General features: G+C 41.7%; 1 protein-coding gene across 5 annotated transcripts in view; it reads left to right on the forward strand.

The window, feature by feature from the left end:
• Positions 1-19,901, forward strand: part of DPP6 (dipeptidyl peptidase like 6) — a 530,216-nt gene that overhangs the window by 360,626 nt on the left and 149,689 nt on the right. For all 5 annotated transcript variants that reach the window (XM_088158874.1, XM_088158879.1, XM_014872222.2 and 2 more), the window contains exons 2-3: positions 3,838-3,952; positions 10,277-10,375. In XM_088158874.1, the coding sequence (XP_088015000.1) occupies positions 3,838-3,952; positions 10,277-10,375 (214 nt within the window). The remainder of the gene's footprint in view (positions 1-3,837; positions 3,953-10,276; positions 10,376-19,901) is intronic.

The raw sequence follows: 19,901 nt of genomic DNA on the forward strand, positions 1-19,901 counted from the left end.
TGTTATTGCACAAAAGTGGCAGCTCTGTGTTGAAAAAGACTGAGAGGCCAACCATGACTATTGTACTGCTGATACTTCAAAGATTTTGGTCCAAGATGTATAAGTTTTATTATATAATACCTATACTTGACAAGTGATATCTATATTGTCCTTCAGCCATATAGACACGGTTATTAAAAAAAGAAAAAATAAGTTGTGCTTGATGAGCTGTTTTAAGAAGCTATTATATTATTGTATTATGACCACTGTGCTGGCAGGCATTTGGCAGGTTTCAAATAAACATGCCAGAAATAATTTTGTTGACAGCATCTTGGGTTGGAGCACATCCAGCCTTCATCTATAACATGTCAACACACTGATTCTTTCACAGGCAGAAAAATGTGTCACCTTATATCTGTATTTTAGAGTCTTAAAATACTGTAGATGTCTAGATTAATGGCTCCAAAACCAACTTCACAGGTGGCTAGTGACGTTTTTCAATCAGAAATGAAGACGTAAGTGATAACATTTGTAGTTTTTAATATGCAGCATCAATGAAGTGTGCTTATTGAAAAACCCGTGGAAACATCTGGTTTACTTTCCAAATCCAGAATCAATTTAGTTTTCATGTAATAGGAAGAAGGAGGTGGAAAACAAGCAGCAAAGGAAAAGAAGGAGAAAACCAGGCTGAAGGGCTTTAGCTTGCTTGCAGGGGTCATGAGGATGCTGTGCTAGGGCTTCATGTGAGGCAGAGAGGAGGTGGCTCCTTATGATGAGTGACTTCGGGGTTTTCTTTCATACTCTCTTCATCAGAGCAGAAACCGTATGTGCTTGGTTTATTTCCCTTTGTGTCATGTGCTTGGTTTACTTCCCTTTGTGTCATGTGCTCAGATTTCAGCATGAAGCCCAAATTTGGTGTCTTTAGGATTGACACAAAGGGCATCTGCTTGCTGCTTGGTTTAGCTCTCCATGTTTATCTCTGCAACCTGGATCTTTCAGGAACAGGAAAATTCCAGCTCTGAGCTCTGTGCTGGATGCACCCTTTGAGCTGCCACTTCAAGAACATCATTTGTGTGCTTGAATCAGGACCTGCCTAGGGCTGAATTAAACACTTTCCTGGCTCCAGTCCCAAGTGCAGAGGCTCCCCTGAGCAGTGTGAGCAGGCAGGAAATCCCAGTGAAGGGTGGGGGTTTGCTGCCAAGGACAGGGGGTATCACAGGCTGGTGGGGCTGTAATTCCCCTGGAGGTAAAAGATGGTCACAGGGACACAGCAGCATCCTTCTGGAATGAACAGAAATACAGACAGGAATAATCTGAGGTGGCAGTGCTATCATGAATATGGTGTGATGTGTCTGCAGTTTTGCTGTAAGTGATTCTATCAAAAGAGATTTCAAATGACTGAGAACAAAGGAGCAGCTTTCCAAACCTGTGCTGAATAAAGCTGTTTGTCTTCCTTTGAAAAGTCATTTATCTCTCCTTGCTTTTTACCAGGGGAAATTTCCTGATGGAATTTTGAAAAGAAAGTGAAAATGCTATTTTCTACTTCCTTGTGGTATATTAAACCCCAATATTTTGCTTATGAATAGTTTTCCTCTTGATATACTAGATATTCACAGTCTTTTTTCTGTTGAGATTTTGCTCAAATATTGATTGAATGCCTGGAGAATTAATGGGATTGACTTGATAATGGATTCAGTGCAAGTACAGCTGTCCTGAATGCTCAAGTATGTGTGTGTATTTCTATCACTCTGGGACTCATGGATGGGGAAATCACACTTAATGCAAGGTGTTATTAAGCTCTTGAACTACATCTGGGTTTTTAGATGTTATTCAAGTCCATGAGCTAATTTTTTCTTCAATTTTAAAACTTCTGACCATTTGTAGTGAGAGTGTTGTTAGTTTATTTTCAGGATTGTGACTGTTGCCATCAGTTCTGTAACACTGCCAGTGTTTTACCTCTGTCCCAAGACACTCTGAGGGCTTGGCTGGGTTTCTCACCTGCTTCTCCACAGTTCTGTTTCTTTCTAGACTCCCCTGTACCCTGATGTGAAAGAAAAATTATTTCTGTCACTTACTAAGAAGCTCTGCATTATTTACCTGGCTTATTCATAAATTTCCTTCCCTTGGAAAGCTGCAGAATCTTTTGTGCCTTTCTGCATCACCTGAAAACTGGAGACCATAACAGTTTCCCAGAAGTGATATTAGAAGACTAAATTGATTAACACTTGTATACATATTTAGGGTAAACAATCTGTAGAAATGGAAGTGTTTATTCTGCTTGCTTGTTGCCAAAATTACGTTTCTCAAAGCTCCTGACCTACTTTTCAAATTTTTCTCCAGTAATGACAGTAAACTATAAATTTTGTCCTTCTAATTATTTTTCATTTCAAATAGAAAGCCAAGTGAAAACAAGGAGGAGACAAGGAGAGGAGGGTGTGGCCATCTCTACCACACTTTGCCAGAAGGAAGAGAAGCCTCATATATTTTCCAGATTTAGAATAAATGATGGAGTGCATCAGGTGTTTAATGCCTTAAACTTGGCTTTCTCTTGCAGATTTATAGATTTTGTAGTGGCTAGATCCCCAAACATACAGAAAGTGAGTCTAGACATTATCTTTTTCTGTAAAATGAATTCTAGGGAAAGGTTGAAAAAATATTTCCCAGCATCTTCTGCAAAAAAAACCTGTGAGGTTTGCCTGACTTGCCTCTTCCAGTCTTATTGCAGTGTATAAGAAACAGAAGTAAAGCAAACTCTGAATAACAGAAGAACTTAGTCTACTATAAAGCTTTTTGTTTTCATAAAACATTTGAAATCGAAAAAAAAATAGTCTTTTAAAGAAGTTCCAGCAGCTCTGTTTTAGATACACCATCCCTCATTATAAAGGAAATGAGGCAAAAACCCTAAATAGATGAGTTTCACAAGGAGAAGGAGCATCCAGAGTTGTTCTGGCTGTGAGACCAGATCCCTTGAGTGAATTCAGCCTCCCGGGGAAGCAGAGTGCACTAATATTTCATACAGTTCCTGTGGGTGCAGGATTTCAATGTGTGCATGAAATCACATATAGTGCAAAATGCTAAGAGGAATCCAGCAAAATGCATGAAAGTGCAATAAATTTTTAAGATCTTGCGAATGTGAGCACAGCACTTCATAAAAACCTCAGTCCTGAGAGCAGGGGTGCTGTATATACATGGTAGGCAGAACATATGGTGCAAGCACAGTGCAGTCAGAGCTAATCAGTGCGTGGTGATGGAGCTTTTATTCAGAAGTTTTAAGGACGTGATTAAATTTAATGTATATGCTAGACGAGAAGTCTTCAATTGCTTAGACCTACCAACCTAGGAGTGCACGCAGCATGCCCCGAGGAGATGTCATGTTTTCTGGAAAGGCAGGAAACTTCACCTGGGGGATATCCTTATTGATTTTTATCTCTGTGCATGCCCCTGTGAATTATTTATCTTCCTGTATGCTTCTCTGACATCTTATTATGAAAGTCTCTTGAAGGTTACTGTAAAGCTCCTCATTCCCAGACTTAATGAGGGCTGGTAGGAAACTGGCATTGATGAGTGAGTTTGGATGAGTGCTGGGATGGGGCCGGTGCCCGTGTGCCAGGAGGTAATGGAGAGTGTGGGTTCCACTGCTGAGCCACCAGTGGGTGCACTGCATTTATTCACTGTGTAATTATTTGGGAAGAATTCAATTAATGCCACCGTGAATTACAGCAGCGTGATCTGTATTTGGCTCAAGGGCCGTGGTCGCAGGGTGCAGTTCTGCAGACTTACATTGCTGTCTGGATTCTGTGCTTGTTTCCTTGTCTAAGTGCCCTTTTCTAAATGTTCGTCTTCTTTTGATGTTTCTAGGAGCTGGTGGGGAGTAATCCTCCTCAAAGAAACTGGAAAGGAATTGCAATTGCCTTACTTGTTATTCTCGTTATCTGCTCGCTGATTGTCACCTCTGTCATACTCCTGACACCAGGTATTTATAACCTTTAACTCACTTCCAGTCTGTTTTCCTTCGGTAATTTTACACTTCCAAGAGTAAAGGGGTTGCAAAATAACTGCAAAGTCGACATCAAAGGAATCCTCCCTCCTCACTTTATCTCAGTCTGATGCTGAGTTCAAGGCCATTCTTAGGTAGATTGTTTTAGAGTTTTACATTTCAATTCAGAGATCAGGGCTGCTGACCTGAGGGCACAAGCCTTGAACATAAACATTTTCTAAACATGGGTGGGGAATGTCATTTTAGATATGCCAGGGTAGGAGAGGAACCCACATGGGCAGTCAGTGAGGACACAGGAATTCCTGAAATTCATGTCCACATGGAGCAGTAGTTGCCAGTTGAGTGTCATATCTGGATCATTGGAAATTACATTAATGCCTATACCTTGGCACCTAAATCCCATCCCATTCAGCTGGGTTGGTTTTTAGTTCAGACCACAGTGTTTACAAAGCAATTTCAGATAATGATATACCAGGTAGTACTTATCCACACCAATTAGTAACTTCCCAATAAGGAATTCTTTAAGTTAATCCCTTTACCAAGTTTCAGCAAGGTTCTGAGCATGTAACCTCTGTAAATTACTTCTCTTACAGTAACTGCTGAGGTTGTAGGCTTGAATTTTAATGTGGTGTCATTATGATTATTGATTATTATGTATTTATACAGCCCTGTAAATTTCCATGCCTACTTAGGGAGTAGAAATAAAGCGCTTTTGCAGCACTGACAAGACTGTGAACTGAATATGAAAAGACAAACAAAATGAGAGACAAGACATGGAAAAAAGAATTCAGTGTTAGAGAGGGTGAGGAGCTACAAAACACAGGGGGAGGCAAAGGTCCCCTGCTTCGGGATGTAGAGGAGAAGAACAGGGACTCCTTGGATGAGAATCTAGGGAGAAGCAGGAGAGAGAGCACAGAGCTGAGGAGCAGAATGGAGGCAAGAGAGAAATGAAGCCTCAGAAAGTGGAAGAGCACAGGGTAGTGAAGTGGAAAAATGAGACAGAAGTTGTGGGGCAAAAATTTCCAGCTCATTACATGCAAAATCCATTCAATCCAACAAGTCTAGGCCACCTTCCCTGACAAATTTCTTATCCCACAGTCTTGCTGTGTGAGCAGCTGGAGACAATGACAAACTAAGACATACAGGAGTGCATTGAGTTAATTTGAAAATGAGTGAAGTAATCACTGCATTATTTTTTTAGTTATTTATTGTCATGCCATATTCAGTTTATTTCAGAAGTTTTCAATGCATATTTAAGTACCATGTGGTCATGCCAGGATTATTATGTAATTAAATTAATTAAGGTTAAACTTAATTAAAGTTCATTTATTAAATTAATTTTGCTGGTGTTCAGATTCAACATCTATGGACAATGCTGTTCATCTCTGAGATGTTTTGGGGCATGGTGTGTGGAATACACTTACCTCAGGCATAACTCATTAGGCTGTGATTTTTCAAAGATGAACATGAAAGCCTAGATTAGTAAATCCATACCCATGAGCCTCAACAAGTTCTCTTGAAGCTGAGCACTGCCTAGATGGGACTATGGGTGTCACTTACACCAAAATCCAAGAGCACTAAATCCACTGCTCCCCTTGATCAGCAGTGTGGGTTACCCAGTCATGATAAGAAATCAGGTTTGATAAGCAAGACTCTGCTCTCATGAGGCTGTGGAAAGGGGACAAGCCCAAAGGAGAGGCCATTAGGCTTCATCAGTAAAGAAGGATACAAGGGAGCTGGAGAGGGGATTTTGACAAGAGCATGAAGAGACAGGACAAGGGGCAATGCCTTTAAACTGGCAGAGGGGAGGTTTAGATGAGGTGTCAGGTGGAAATCCATCCCTGTGAGGGTGGGGAGGCCCTGGCACAGGCTGCCCAGAGCAGTTGTGGCTGCCACATCCCTGGAAGTGTCCAAGGCCAGGTTGGGCAGGGCTTGGAGCACCCTGGGATAGTGGAAGGTGTCCCTGCCATGGCAGGGAGTGGAATGAGATGATTTTAAGGTTCTTTCCAACCCAAACCATTCCATGATTTTATGATCATTGCTCCCTTGATCCCCTAATGAACTGACAAATACTGGAGACAGAAGAGGCTGTTTTGGACACATCTTTGCATTCCAAACCAAGCTTTAATGGCTGAGTGTCTCTTTGCCCTTTCATGCACATATACAGGGTAGAGGGCAGCATGCAGGTGTATAGTCCATGCTCAGACAAAGAGAAGTGGTTACCTGGACCCATAACTTGGTCTAATACTGGGAGAGCTTGGGTAATCTCTCAGGTAGTCTCCTGCAAAGTCAAGAACAACAGGTAGAGTGGAAAGTGGGGAAGATTTGCTTAGCAGGGCAGATAATGATTAAGGTATTTAATAATCGGGTAAAAGGAGGATTTGTATGTCTCTTCCAGATTATTTTTCAAATCAACCCAAATCTTTAAAGGTTTTAACTCTGGATTCAGATGAGCTGAAATCCCTTCTGGTTTGGGTTTCTCAGGGGCACGTCACTCACCCTGCTCCAAGATGAGCACAAAAACTGGGAGCAGTGGACTCTGAATTCAGCAGATACTGCAATTACAGTGACAATGCTCTATTACTAGCTAATGCTTATGTATCATTTTAAAAAACCCTAAAAAAAAATCAACATTTCTATGATTTGTATATCCTTTTGTATTCTAGAACAACATTCTCAAAAGAAGCAGTAATTGGTGGAAGTTTACATTAAATTACACTATAGGACACCACACACCATTGCCTATGCTGAGCTTCTCCAGTTTCAGGGTGTGTGAGTCCTGCCATTTCACCCACCTCTGAAAAATGTTAAACTCTTTTTACAAATGACAGCAGTGTTGTCCTGAGACTTTCCTAATGGGCAGCTCCCCACTTGTCACAGCATGTGGCACTTATGCAGGTCCCATTCCATTGTTTGTATATTTATATAAAAACATGCAAATCTTTCTAGGAGTCTGCCTGTGCACACACACACAGAGCAAAGCTGAAAAGGGGACCCAGTCCTACAGAAATTTTGAGTAAAATGAGGCCTTTCCAAATTCCATTAGACATTGTGCTTAGGAGCAGGCTTATTTTTCATACATCTGTTCCTGATATTTAAAGCTTTCTGGAGATATACATCACATTTGCTCCTTTCAAATCTGACCTTTTAGCTGAAAAAAAAAGAAAGTACACCCTAATCCATATTAAAATTTTTGCAAAATCCATAAGAAACATTTCTCAGAAGTGATACTGGGCTAGCCATTGCATAGCATTTATTCACAGCATGCTGTTTGACAGTCAAAGGCATTGCCTAGAAAGCTTTGTAGCTCTTGTGATACTCAGAGCAAGGCACTATCCTTTGACCAGCTGTGCAGGAGAGCAATTTGTTAACCACAGTTATATATAAATGTGTATTTTACACCATTGGAAGCAGGTGGGATATTACAGAAGGGAAAAAGGTTGCCTGTTTGCCTTGTGTGGCCACTGCCTTTTGGGTACAGAGAGGTCACCTGGGGGAAAAGAGGGGTCAGGTCTGCCCAGGGATCAAGCAGGTATGCTGAGGTGGGAATGGAGCTCCTGGTGTGCTGGCCACAGGGGGATGGAGACACTGTCCCCCACATGCAATTCCCAACTGGCCAGGAGGTGTGTGAGGAAAGCATCTGACACCAGCCTGTGGCTGAGCACCAGCGGTGATGGAAAGAAAGGTGGGCACCCAAAGGTGGCTGTCACCTTCTGACCTATCAAGCAGCCTCTGAGCATGGCTGGAGCTGAGAAAAAAGCTTGGAAGAGAAGAAGCAAAACAGGCAGTGAGGTCAGCACCTTGCTCCTTTTTTGTTTGGATTTGTGGAGGATCTTTGTTGGTTTTGTGTTCTGGAGAGCTGTGTGATGTCAGTTCAGCCCAGGCTGGTTTGGGTGTGCTGACTGCAAGGATGGAGAGCAGGCAGAGGAACCCAAACACAGGGTTCCTGTCATGCCTCTACTATTGAATCAGAACCAATATGGACAAGTTTCCACTTGGTTCTCTCAGCACCTAGCTGTGATGTTTGGGTGCTGGGTTTGTGACTTGGCACTCAGATCTCAAGTCCCTGTGCCACTTGCCTGGCTGCCATGCTGCCATCTGATCTGCTGGGCTGGGGGAAGTGAATCCAAAAAAAAAAAGGACCAGGCACATGCTTAGTCCTGTCCTTCCATAAGTACAGAGCGGCCCCCAGGTCCCTGCAGTGTGGACAACACAAAACACAACCTGTCCACCAGCTGGTTTAGAGGTTTAGACACCCTGAGGCACACTTAGGATCTGCTGCTCAGGACAGAGTGGGTGGCCTGAGATGCCACAATTGCATTTCTTCCTCCATAAATGTCTCCATTAGGGCCAGAGGAATTCTTTAAAAATCTTAAAAAGCGCTCTGACCTACCTGTCTGTTAGAGGAGAGGTCAGTAAATATATTTTCTTCTTTTTTTTATTTTATTACTGAAATTCATTGATGGATTTATTTAGTTTGTTTTCTCCCCAGCTCTGTGGCTGAGCTGAATGTAGTCCATTGCTCTTACAGCCCAAGGCAGGGGGCAGAAAGGGAATCTCACCTGATGCCTTAGAGAGGCTCCTAAGTGTGCAGGTGCTGCCTCTCTCTCTTCCTGCTGTCCCTCACAAGGAGCTGGAGTGCTGTGGGGGAACAGAGATAGTGCAGCTCCCAAACCAGCTGTCCCCATCTCCCAAACCAGCTGTCCCCATCCTGCTTCTTCCCAAATCTCCCTCACAGAGGTTTGCTTGCGCCTGTCCCTATGGAGGGAGGAGAGCTCCTGGGGAAGCATCTCCTGGAACAGGCACAAGCCCAGGGCTGTGTGTGGGCTCCTGCCCCACCTGACCTCCCTGGGTATTCAGTTCTGGGGACTTGCACCACGGCGAAATTAATTGGAACGATTTCCTGGGGTCCTTGTCACCTATGTTTTCTATTTTAATAAATAAGATTATGCAGAATAACTTGGCATAGCTCTGTCACACAGAGGGATTTGGCTGAGGACTTGTATTAATGTGTTCTGGTATTTGGAAGCCACAGTGAACAGTGTGGTTGAAGTCTCAGCCAGACTAGGGAAAAATATGAACATAGAAGAATATAATTTAATTTGGTGAAAGTGAAAGTTTGTTCTGAAACATCTTTTAGTGGAACAAAACCCTGTTCATAAGTACTTTTCTGTCATCTCAGGTAGCTCAGGGGCTTCAATTTAGTACAGCAAAGACTTTTTTACCCCACAAATAAGTGCCTTCAGGGTCTGATTCCACTTTTCTAATCATAAATGTTCAGTGTAAGTTTAGCACTAAACAATATTAAAGATATCTAAGGCTCCCAATAAACCTCAGGCATGAGGATACTGTCATGAGGAAAGATGCTGAAACACACATTCCTGCTGTGGAAATACTCAAAAAGTGGCCTCCTCTTTTCTTTAAAAGAGCAAATGTATTTAAAGCTGACTGAAATGTTTCCATGAAAATATTATTTCAGCAAAAAACTGAATGTTGACAACAAATTATTCATAGAGGGTGACTGCTTGTCAAAACAAAAAAAATGTTACATTTGATGGGAGAAAATAAAAGAGGGAACATATTAATCAAAATTGTTGGGTTTTCAGAGTTGTTGGTTTTTCTCTAAAATTTTCAGCTTTGATATTGCCATGTTTACAAATGGAACTGTATATCCTTTCACTAAAAATTAAAATTAGCATGGGCCAGCTATTCAACACCTGGGCATTAAGGGTTATGTCTCATAGAATTTTCAAAAATATTTCTGCAACCAAATGTCTGATTCCCATGGAATATCTTTTGTGAATTTCTGAAGTAATCTGTGTGATTATAAGTTTAAATACCTTTTCAACTATGGTTTATGTTAAAATTTTTAAGGAAATGAAAATATAATCTGTAAAAAATTGGTCCTTTTAACTAATTTTAAAAATTTTCTCATAATTTCAGAAATATTTTAATGTTTAGCTGTTGAATATTAAGCATTATCTATCACAATGACACCTATAGGTGTGTTTGCATGACTTAGATTCTTTTTTGATCATGTTATGTTGGAAAATGTGTGGTTTGGCCTATTTCTTGGTCTTTTTGTAGTTGCTTAGACCAGGTTTATATAGCAAGGAGAGTTCTGTTAGTGAGCCATTGGGTGGTCTTTTTATAATGCCAGCAATGGGAAGGGATTTGTGTGTGACACAAAGCTTAATGTGGACTATTTCCAAATGAGATATGTCACTATTCACAGTTTCTGTGATTTCAGATGCATTTCAAAGTTGAATTGATGGTAGTTTATTTTTGAATGTTTTACAGTTGAAGATAACAGCTTGTCTCAGAAGAAGAAGATAACAGTGGAAGATCTCTTTAGTGATGATTTCAAGATTCATGACCCAGAGGCTAAATGGATAACTGGTGAGTTCTGAGCACTTTGTAGCATCTTTGCTTTGCTTCCTTTCTCCCTGGCCATTGCTTTTTTATGTACTTCTTAATTCCTCCAGCTGTTTTTGTTGCTCCTGAAATTACAGGATCAAGGACTGATTGAGGTTGGAAGGGACCTCTGGAGATCATCTTGGCCAACTCTTAGCTCTAGCAGTGAGAGCTGTTTGTCCAGAATCATGCCCTCAAATTCCTATTTTCAACCTTCAAATTCCTATTCCAGTTTTCCTCCTGTTAAACCTGCAAACACCACTTTTTATCTAGGGCTTCCCAGTGGGCTCATAGATAGGCATGGAAAACTACAGCCTTTTTCTCCAAGAGCATCCAAGACTTAGTAAGGGATGTAACACATGGCTGGAAGAAGTGACTGGAGCACCATCAGTGATTATTTTACCATAAACAAAACTGGAGATTAATATTCCCTCATCAAATCAGATTTTTTTTTCCTGGCAGAGAGGTGAAGCAATGCAAACAGTGGTCCAGCAGCAGCTGGGCTGGGGCTTGCACACAAGCCATGTGCTCTTTTATCCTCTGCTGCCTTACATTTTCCAGTCAGGGGAAAACCAAATAATACTAGAATCAATGCATGCTGGATTTGCTGGAGTGGAGCTTATTTGGGGGATGTAGATTCCAGCTCTCACCGGAAATTGCTGCAGTCAGAACAAGCTTTGGCGAGAATAAAATGATTTGTGGTGTGCTGTTCATGTGATTCTAGTCCAGCTCCTATTATCACGGAAGTTATTAGCTTTTCTTTTGAATTTAATGGGGAACTGGATCAAGTCCTTCCTCATGTTTAGCTTTCCTTGTCTCCTGTGCCTGTGTCTTCTGTTGGGAACAGAATTTTAATACCTGTAATGAAAAGTGAGAGTGTTAAAGGGTGGTGCTGAATTAACACATTCCCCAGCTGCAGGTTCTGCCACCCACTCAAGTAGAGGGGAAAGCTGTTGCAGACAATAAACACCTTCACAAACACACCTGCCAGAGTGCAGGAGCTCTTTTCCAGGCTGTGTTCTCCGTGGGAATGGTGCTCCCCATAAGCACTTTCTGGGAATGATGATGATGATGGAAATAGTAGCTGCATTGAAGTTAAGGGTTTTTTGTCTGGCGTCCTTTTCCTTTTATCACAGATGTCCTGATGGCCCTAATGAAGGAAAAAGTGTTTTACAGAGACTTTGACTGCTATTTTTTTATTTGCTAGAGTATAGCAAATAGAGCATAGTGGAGGGAATGATAATGAATTAACTAAACTTTGCAGGAACAGAGAATGAAGTATTGCCATAGTGTGGTATAATATCCCCCCACTGATGAGTATCACTTTTTGTGGACACAAGGCTTGTTTTCTACAACTGCATTCTGCTTTGAAAAAACAGCATTTCCCTTGCTCTTTCAATTATGGTCAAATACTAAAGTAATATAAACTTTTATTAAGATTAGGATTCTGATCTTCTGTGTTTTAAAATCCACCTCTGTCCTCTCATGTACCCTTAATGACTCCAGTGCCACCTTGCCTCTGAAATTACTAAAATGTTGTTTCTGTAAGAGACAAAACACAAAGACATATTGTGAAAACATACACAGAAATTTTAGAATTACTTACTCTATTGTTTTGATATGGAAAAACACTGACACTGATTTTAATACATCTAAAGGAACTTTATGAAGCCAATAGATACCCTGCAGATTTACCCAAGGTGACTTTGCAGTTAAGGGTAAAATGCTGATCTACAGTGTCATTCATCCAAGGACCAAGAGCCATTTTACAACATTAATTGCTTTTCTGTATTATAGTTGGATTTTTCACAGCTTTCTCTAGTTGGCTAAGTGGTGAAATTGTGATTAAGATGAAAGACCAGTAGCCAGATTCCTAAGCACATGTTGTTATTGGTCTCTTATTTTTCAGTATGCAAATGAAAGACTCCAAAAATGCCAAAGCCAAACTAATTAACTTAGTATAACAAGATTGCTGGAATGCCTTAGCAAAAGAAAAAAATGCATATTTTAAAATAGCATATTAAAATTGGATGACCGCTTACAAATCTAGCTGATGCTTTGTGGGGATCCACACAGTTGTTAAAATAGAAGTATATAATTATAAAATAAATGGGTAGCTGTTGTGGCTCCTTCTTCCCTTTCCTCTCCTGTTAATCATACAGCAAAATATCACAGCCATTCAGAGCTCTTCAAAATTCAGTCCTTCTGGTTCATCAAAGCTCTATTTCCTTCCTTTCCCCCTGCATTATTGCAGAAGAGAGGAGGTTGGTGGCCAGAGATGAAGCATGCTGCATGTTTAGGAGTATTTGAATCATCCGAGGGATTTGCTCCCAAAATAATTCAGTCAGTAAAATATCTGTGTTCTTCCCAGTAAGCAAGGGGCTGGTTCAAACACTGAATGAGGAAGGTCTTTCCTGTATCTAGAATGAGTCTTAGAGCAAGTGTTTCAATAAATAAAAGATTCATATTCAAGGTCACACTAAAAAATATGCTGAAAGTTGCACGAAATTGATGTGATGAGATCATGTTTTAGTATTTTCTTGATTATCATTGGGCATGTGGAAAAACAACATATTTCTAATCAATAGCTTTGTGTCATTCTATTGATTTTAAAGGACTCAGGAAAAAAAGAAAAGAACCAGTCTCAAAGCTGACATAAAAACGCTTTCAGTGCAAAGATTACAGGCTTTGTCTCAGCTTTCAATCACAGCTTGTGGCTCAGTTGTGGGTATATTTGCATTGTTTTTAATTGGAATTGCAATTAAATTTACTTGCACAAAATGAGAGTTGTGGCAAAGTTATAAACTTGAACATTTTACAAGTTTTGTGATGCCACAGTAATTTCAAATTCCACTTTGCATTTTTATCCACTGGTCTAGGGACAGGAAAGAATACTTTGCTGAATTAGGATCTGTCTTCTGCTGTTCTACTGCCCTGACCACTCTGTTAAGAGTGATCCAGAGAGGAGTGTGCATAGAGCACATGGTGACAGGCCAAGGGGAATGGCTTCAAACTGACTGACAGCAGGCTTAGACTGGATACTAGGAATAAATTCTTTACTGTGAGGCTGGTGAGGCACTGGCACAGGTTGCCCAGAGAAGCTGTGGATGCCCCATCCCTGGAAGTGTTCCAGGCCAGGCTGGATGAGCTCTGGGCAGCCTGGGATAGTGGAAGGTGTCCCTGCCACAGGCAGGGGATTGAAACTGGATGATCTTTAGATCTCTTCTAACCCAGGCCATTCTGTGATTCTATGATTCTGTGACTAGAATGGACTGCTCCAGAGTTTATTTCTAGATCCACTTCCAGGTACTGCTATTGGTTAGGTTTTCTCTGTAGTGTAAGTGCTGACTTTATTGTGAAGGTTTCCTTTTTCAGGACAACGTAGCACATATATTGTACTATAGTAGGTGTAAAGCAGTGAAGAACAGGAAGGTTGGGGTTCTGCTGGTGATTAATTGGCATTCCCCCTATCCAGTAGTCCAAGTGGAAATAATCTGAGCTGTGTCTGCTCCAGCCCCATTCATCCCACACCTCCTGTGCTCTTCTCCTCATCACTCCATCCCTCACACTCTGCACTGAACTTCCTTTTCCTGCACAACTATAACTATATTGTCTATACACTTAACAAGCATATGAGCTCCAATCAGTGGGTCTTTTCATACTGTGCATGTTAAATGTAGTATTTGAGCGTTTCCTTGTCTTCATATCCCCCTCCATAGCCTGTCAGGAGTGTCCTGTGCCAGCCCTTTGTCAGCCCTCTCCCAGCTGACAGGTGGCTTGCTCATTAGTCTAGTCCCTAATTGTTCAGCAGTTCTGCTCATGAGCACCACATTACCTTGTAATTAGGCTTCACAATTACTGGGCTTTTCCTGTAATTTCTCTCACACACAGTTTAGCTCAGGTTTCTGAAAAGCTTTGATGGGATGGTGCAATGTTCTTGTAATGTTCGACAAAAAATGGAATAAAGAAATTTGTTGTCATTTTGTGCTGAAGAGCAGCTTGATCATCTGATTTCTTCTTTAAACAATAATTCATAGTCGTTATTTAGACCTGACCTGAGAAGCCAGTTGAGTCATGCATTCTGGTTTTGTGGCCCTTTTGAGCTGCAGTGATTCCTGCCAGCTGTGAATCTGCCCCCCAGCATCCTGAGAGCACTCCTTCCTCCTGGGGAAGGAGCATCATGTAAAAGAAAGCAGTGGAGACTGAATTGTACATGCCACCTGTGGAGACTTACACTAATCTTCTGTCTTTGTACTTAAATGGCAAATAGATTTTGTCCACTCTGAAAGTACTTGGATGCTGTTTCAGTTAGAAAAACATCAGAGCAGCCTCTAATATCCTGACAGAGGTTATTGCAATGGATTGGGTGCAATGTGTCAGTCCTTACTTTTTAGAGGGTGTTTTTCCAGCCTTGATGTAGGCATCTTGCAAGACAGTGTATTTAGCAGTGGCTCTTGTCAGGATTTTGGGCTGTAGGTAAGTGACTGGAGGTTTCAATTAGGAGAGCATTTTCCTTGGGCTAGACACTGGGGAGGCAATCCTTGCAGAAGGATTGTAGCCAGATGGGAAGAATAAAGGTTGAAATGAAGAGCACGATATATTCAAGAGGTGAAGAACACTGAGGTACAGGACTACAAAGGACATGTTTAGAGTCATAGGACCTTAAAATACGTGAAAATCAAGCCCTTCTCTCCAAGGTCCCTGCCCATTCACTTCACCTGCAATATTGGAAAATAACATTTATTCTTATGAGGAGAGGAATAATGAGTAAATTAGCAAGAGGCTTCAAATGACATTTTCAGAAATGTCTCAGTTATTTGGAAACCTGCCACTCAGTGAGAGCCAGGATCATGGTGTGCCCAGCTCGCCTCTGAGAAAGGCAGCTGGGCTTTTATTTCAAAAGTCCCTTTGAAAAATGCACTAATAACTAATATCTAGATATAATGAAGTAATTCTTTTATCTTTAATACTGAAGCACATATGTTTTGGTGTATGTTTCTCTAATAACATCATAGAATTTCTGGGCTCTTTTAAGTCTAATATTGAATTTAATGACCTAGAACTAATAGGTTTTATTTACCATGCTGAAAAAAGCACAGTGTGGTGACTGAGGTAATTTATTTCAGTTTACCTTTGGTAATAATGCTCAGATCAACAATACTTAGACAGCCCAAATGCCCTCAAGCCTCTTCTCTGCAGTGTAAATCCATTGCACTGTATTGATAAAGGCACTGATGCATTTCAAATGATCGTGTGGAGTAAATGAATTATTTATAGGTTGCTTTGCATAGATATTAAGAACTTTGTAAGTGCTAATATTTTTCATTATGAAGAAGGCTTGTGCTAAGGTGCTGCTTTGACAGCTCTTTAGACTACAACTGCCCTCCTAGAAGCTGCAGCATGTTGACTGGAGTGCAGGTTTCTCTGGGCTGCTTCTCCATGGGCCAAAAGGATTCATAGAATCATTAAGGTTGGAAAAGACCTCTGAGTCCAACCATTAACCCAACACTGCCAAGTCCACCACTGAACCATGTCCTTAGGCTCCACATTGACATGAGTTTTGGGCACTTCCAAGGATGGTGATTCCAGCACTTCCTGAGCAGCCAGTTCCAGTCTTTGACCAGTGAAAAATTTTTTCCTAAATCTGGCACAATTCAGTCATTTCCTCTAGTTCTATCACTTGTTGCTTGGGAGAAGAGCCCAACTGCCCCATGCTGCAGCCTTTTGTCAGGTATTTGCAGAGAGCAACTGACAGCTTGCACTTGATGTCCATCCAAACTGAAAGGCAGCAGGAGCCTTTCTCTTGGCAAGGTTGGGCTGCCAGCAGGAAAGGAAAACTCATCTTTCTGTTTGCCATCCAAGGGACAAAGTTGCCTTCCTTGGGCCCTGCATGTTGCAGTCTTGTGCACATTTGGGATCTGTGAGGAAGGAGTTCCCCATGCAGGAATCCTTGAGCCCCAGTGCCATCCCAGTTCCTGTCTTATGTTAAATGAATGTAAGTTAGAAAATGCTCACAGCTGGTTTTGTTAGTGTAAATCTGGAGAAAGCATAATTAGAAATATTAGCTCATTAATTTCCATGTGTTTTAAGTGTGTGTTAAAAAGACAAATGATTTGGTTTACTGGTCTTAATGGTTCAAAGAAAACTTTCTCTACTCTCAGTTCAAACCTTATATCCAAACTAAGGGAAGCTTCTTTCTGCAGTATTTTTATGAGTGTTTTGGCTTTGGAAATGTTTTTAAAATACTTTCTGAAACACACAGCAAGATACCTGGTGCACAGCACATTGGTTTGTGGTGTCTAAGGTTTAGTGAACTTCCAGGCCCCATTACAAAGAACCCCACAGCCTATAAGGATGACCTTATGCTGAGGTAAAGACACCCTCACTAAAGGAAAATGCTGTGTGGGCCAGAAGAAGATACAGGGGAAGGACTAAGAAGGCTCTTCTGGTCTAACATTGCATGGTTTTGCTGGGGATGGCCTTCAGAAACCCCCTGTTATGATTCATAAATATATGGATGTTTGTTAAATGAACTTTTGGGTAGTGTTGGTGCCAGTGGAAGTGTCCATGCACTTTAGAGCTGGTTGGTCACTATTCTTATTCTAAATGCCTTCATGAAGTGACATCCTGTGTTGCCAAAGCAGAGCTGGTAAGAGATTTTGCTCTGTCACTACTGCCACATTGAGGAAGAAGTGAGGAATATGTTAAACCATTTGAACCATAATTTTGATTTTAGAGCTCATCCTGGATCATCTTCTTCAGAGATTTCTGGGGATCTGTGATCTGAGAACACTGGAGAGAATTTGTCCTACTCCTGCCTTTCAGCTTCTGGGCAGCTGCCCGAGTTCAGCAGTGACAGTAACCTGTTCACTAAAGACAGGAAACTTAGGAATTAATGGTTTTTTAAGAGACTATAATAGGCTGTCGGGGAGAGCATTCCTGCCATGTAGCTGTTTTGTTCATTACTGCTAGAGAGAATGAAATGGGAAATCAATTTGGCTCTTTCAAAAATTAATACAGCCTGCAGGAGCAAGCTGGGGAGGAGTATGGTGCCAAGGACTGGGCAGTGCCTCAGTGCACTCTTCTCTGCAGTGCTTGAGTGCTGGTGGGACACATGTGCTGCTTCTGGACTGAGAAAATAATTCTTTGGTGTTTACAGCAACTTCTGAATTTAGAAGGAGAAATGTGTTGCATAAAATCATGTTTGGGAAAAATATCGCACCCTGGAAAAGCAGAAGTAACACAATAATGGCCAAATAGGGGTTTTGTGTGTGGTGTTTTTGAGTAGTTTGATGTCTTGAGGAGGACAAAATTTCCATAAGAGCCTAAGCCTACATTTAGAAGCCTCCATAGGTAACCTAATTTCTCCAAAGCCTGCTGAACTCTAATCATTCCCCTGCTTGTCATGATTGCTGTTGAGCCTCTGAGTCAAATGTCTTCCTGAGGTATCAACATATGGATTTAGTTAGAGAACATCTGAAAACCCACATGCATTAAAACGTGGCCCCAGGCATTCAGTGCCATAGGTTTCTATTTGTTATGTCTCTGCATCTTGCCAGGCTGAGTGAAGGGTGTGGCCCAGGGACAGGGCTGGTGGCATGAAGGTCACCTGGGAGAAGTGAGATGCAAGGAATGAGTGATGAGGAGGGTAGGGACAATGTGATGCTGCACAGTCACTCAGGGGAGAAGCAGGGAGGATCTTGGGTGTGTTCCAAGGTGGAGCAGGAGCTGGAGTTGTGTGAAGAGTGAAATTGAGTCTGGAAGTCAGTACTGCTGAGAAGTGGCTTAGTGGCCTATGATGAAGAGCTGGAAAATACATTCAGTTGCTATGGCAGTATCAAAAAGAACAATTAGTGAATCAAAGATGATTGGAAGAGGCAGGAGAATTCTTTGGACTTCATTTCTTCTTAACGCCTACTGCCCATAACTGCCTAATTCTGTTCCCACCAACTTTTTTTTTTAAAACAAAAGAGGAAAAATAGACTTCCCCCAACAGGCAACATCCTGCTCTCACATGTTGGACCGGCAGGCTTCCCCAGATTTTCTATAACCATTAACAAAAACAGATTCTCCATTTCAATTTCTAGCCCTATTCCACTAAAATTAGTGCTTTTCCCTCAAAGTAGCTCAGAAGCAAGGCAATGCCTCCTGTCGTGACTCTGTCTGCCAGCAAGAAGCAGCTTCAGGGAATAATTTGAAGTTTTAAAGGTGTGTGAAAGCTGGAACAATTTAGGCTCCTTTGTGTGTTAAATTTGTTTGTATATTTGAGGTAGAAATCCCTGGGAATTATGTAGAAGCTGCCTCCCTTTGCTCCTCCCCATCAGCTGTGTGTTGCTCTAAGGTGCACTGCAGCGTTTCTAGCTCAGTGCTCCTGGTGGTGAATGCAAAGCTGATAAATTCAGTGCTGGGTCCTTTTACCTGCCAGCCAGGCAGACGTACTGCAATGACACTGGATTCACAGTGGGGAACCTTTTGATTAAAAATTAAATAAATTATAAAAAGGAGAACAGCAGGGATGGAAGCGGGAAGGAAACGCTGCCACAGGGAGCAGCAGCATCTGTTGGGGACTTTGAAGAAGGTGGCTCACAGCAGAGGTGTCTCTGAACCACAGACACACGGCCACATGCACAGTCCTGCCTTTGTGCTGAACAGTTTAAATCCAGCCAGGAAGAGGATCAGGATTTTTTCATCCTGTTCAAAGTGGCTTGAAATCAAAACCCTGCTGCTCTCAGAGCCAAAGGAAAGGCACTGGTTTGTCAAGAGTTTAACTGGGAGAGGGATTAGGTGTTCTCTCAGTGGGTGTTAGTTAAAAATCCATGTGAATAGCTACGAGTGTGACACCAAGAGATGCTCTTCCCCAGGTGACACCTGTGAGCCAGGTAAGGGTGAGCTCCCAGCTGTGTCCTGCCCTTGGGGAAGGGGGCACTGCAGTGACAAGAATTGTCTGTAATAAGTCTTAAAAAGGATGGCCATAACTGCATTCCTGCTGGTTGAATTTGTATTAAAATTAAGTTTCTGAGGTTTTTTTCCTTTGACTCTTCAGAGGAATGTAACACAAGGAAGAGGAGGGAGAGAAACAAGAGCTGGGCCCTACTCCTGGTGATGGAACAAGCTGGGCACAGATGGGTGATGGTCTCCCTTCCCCAGGAGCTTGGCTGCAGGAGAGGGAGACCTGGTATTTTCATGGCAATTTCACCATGAGGAGGATTGCTTTTGGAGGGAGTAAGAAATTTTATTTTCCTTGGATCCAGCACTGCTTAGAAGATGTGGGCAGATAGAAAAGAGACTCAGTTTTGAACTGCAGGAAAAGAAGGTCAAGAAAGAGGATTTGCATGAACTTGCTGAAGGTTTTCCTAACAGCCAGGCTGATTTAAGGATGGAAAAAAATTTAGGAAAGAGGCACTTCAGAGATAAGCACCCAGGAAAGCACAGATGGAAGAAATGAGGTGCATAATTACAGGATACACTGAGCAAAAAGCACATTCAAGGAAGGACTCTAAAAAGGTGATGG

The sequence above is a fragment of the Sturnus vulgaris genome, chromosome 1 (genome assembly GCF_052056855.1).
Source record: "Sturnus vulgaris isolate bStuVul1 chromosome 1, bStuVul1.hap1, whole genome shotgun sequence".
In the NCBI taxonomy this organism is placed as follows: domain Eukaryota; kingdom Metazoa; phylum Chordata; class Aves; order Passeriformes; family Sturnidae; genus Sturnus; species Sturnus vulgaris.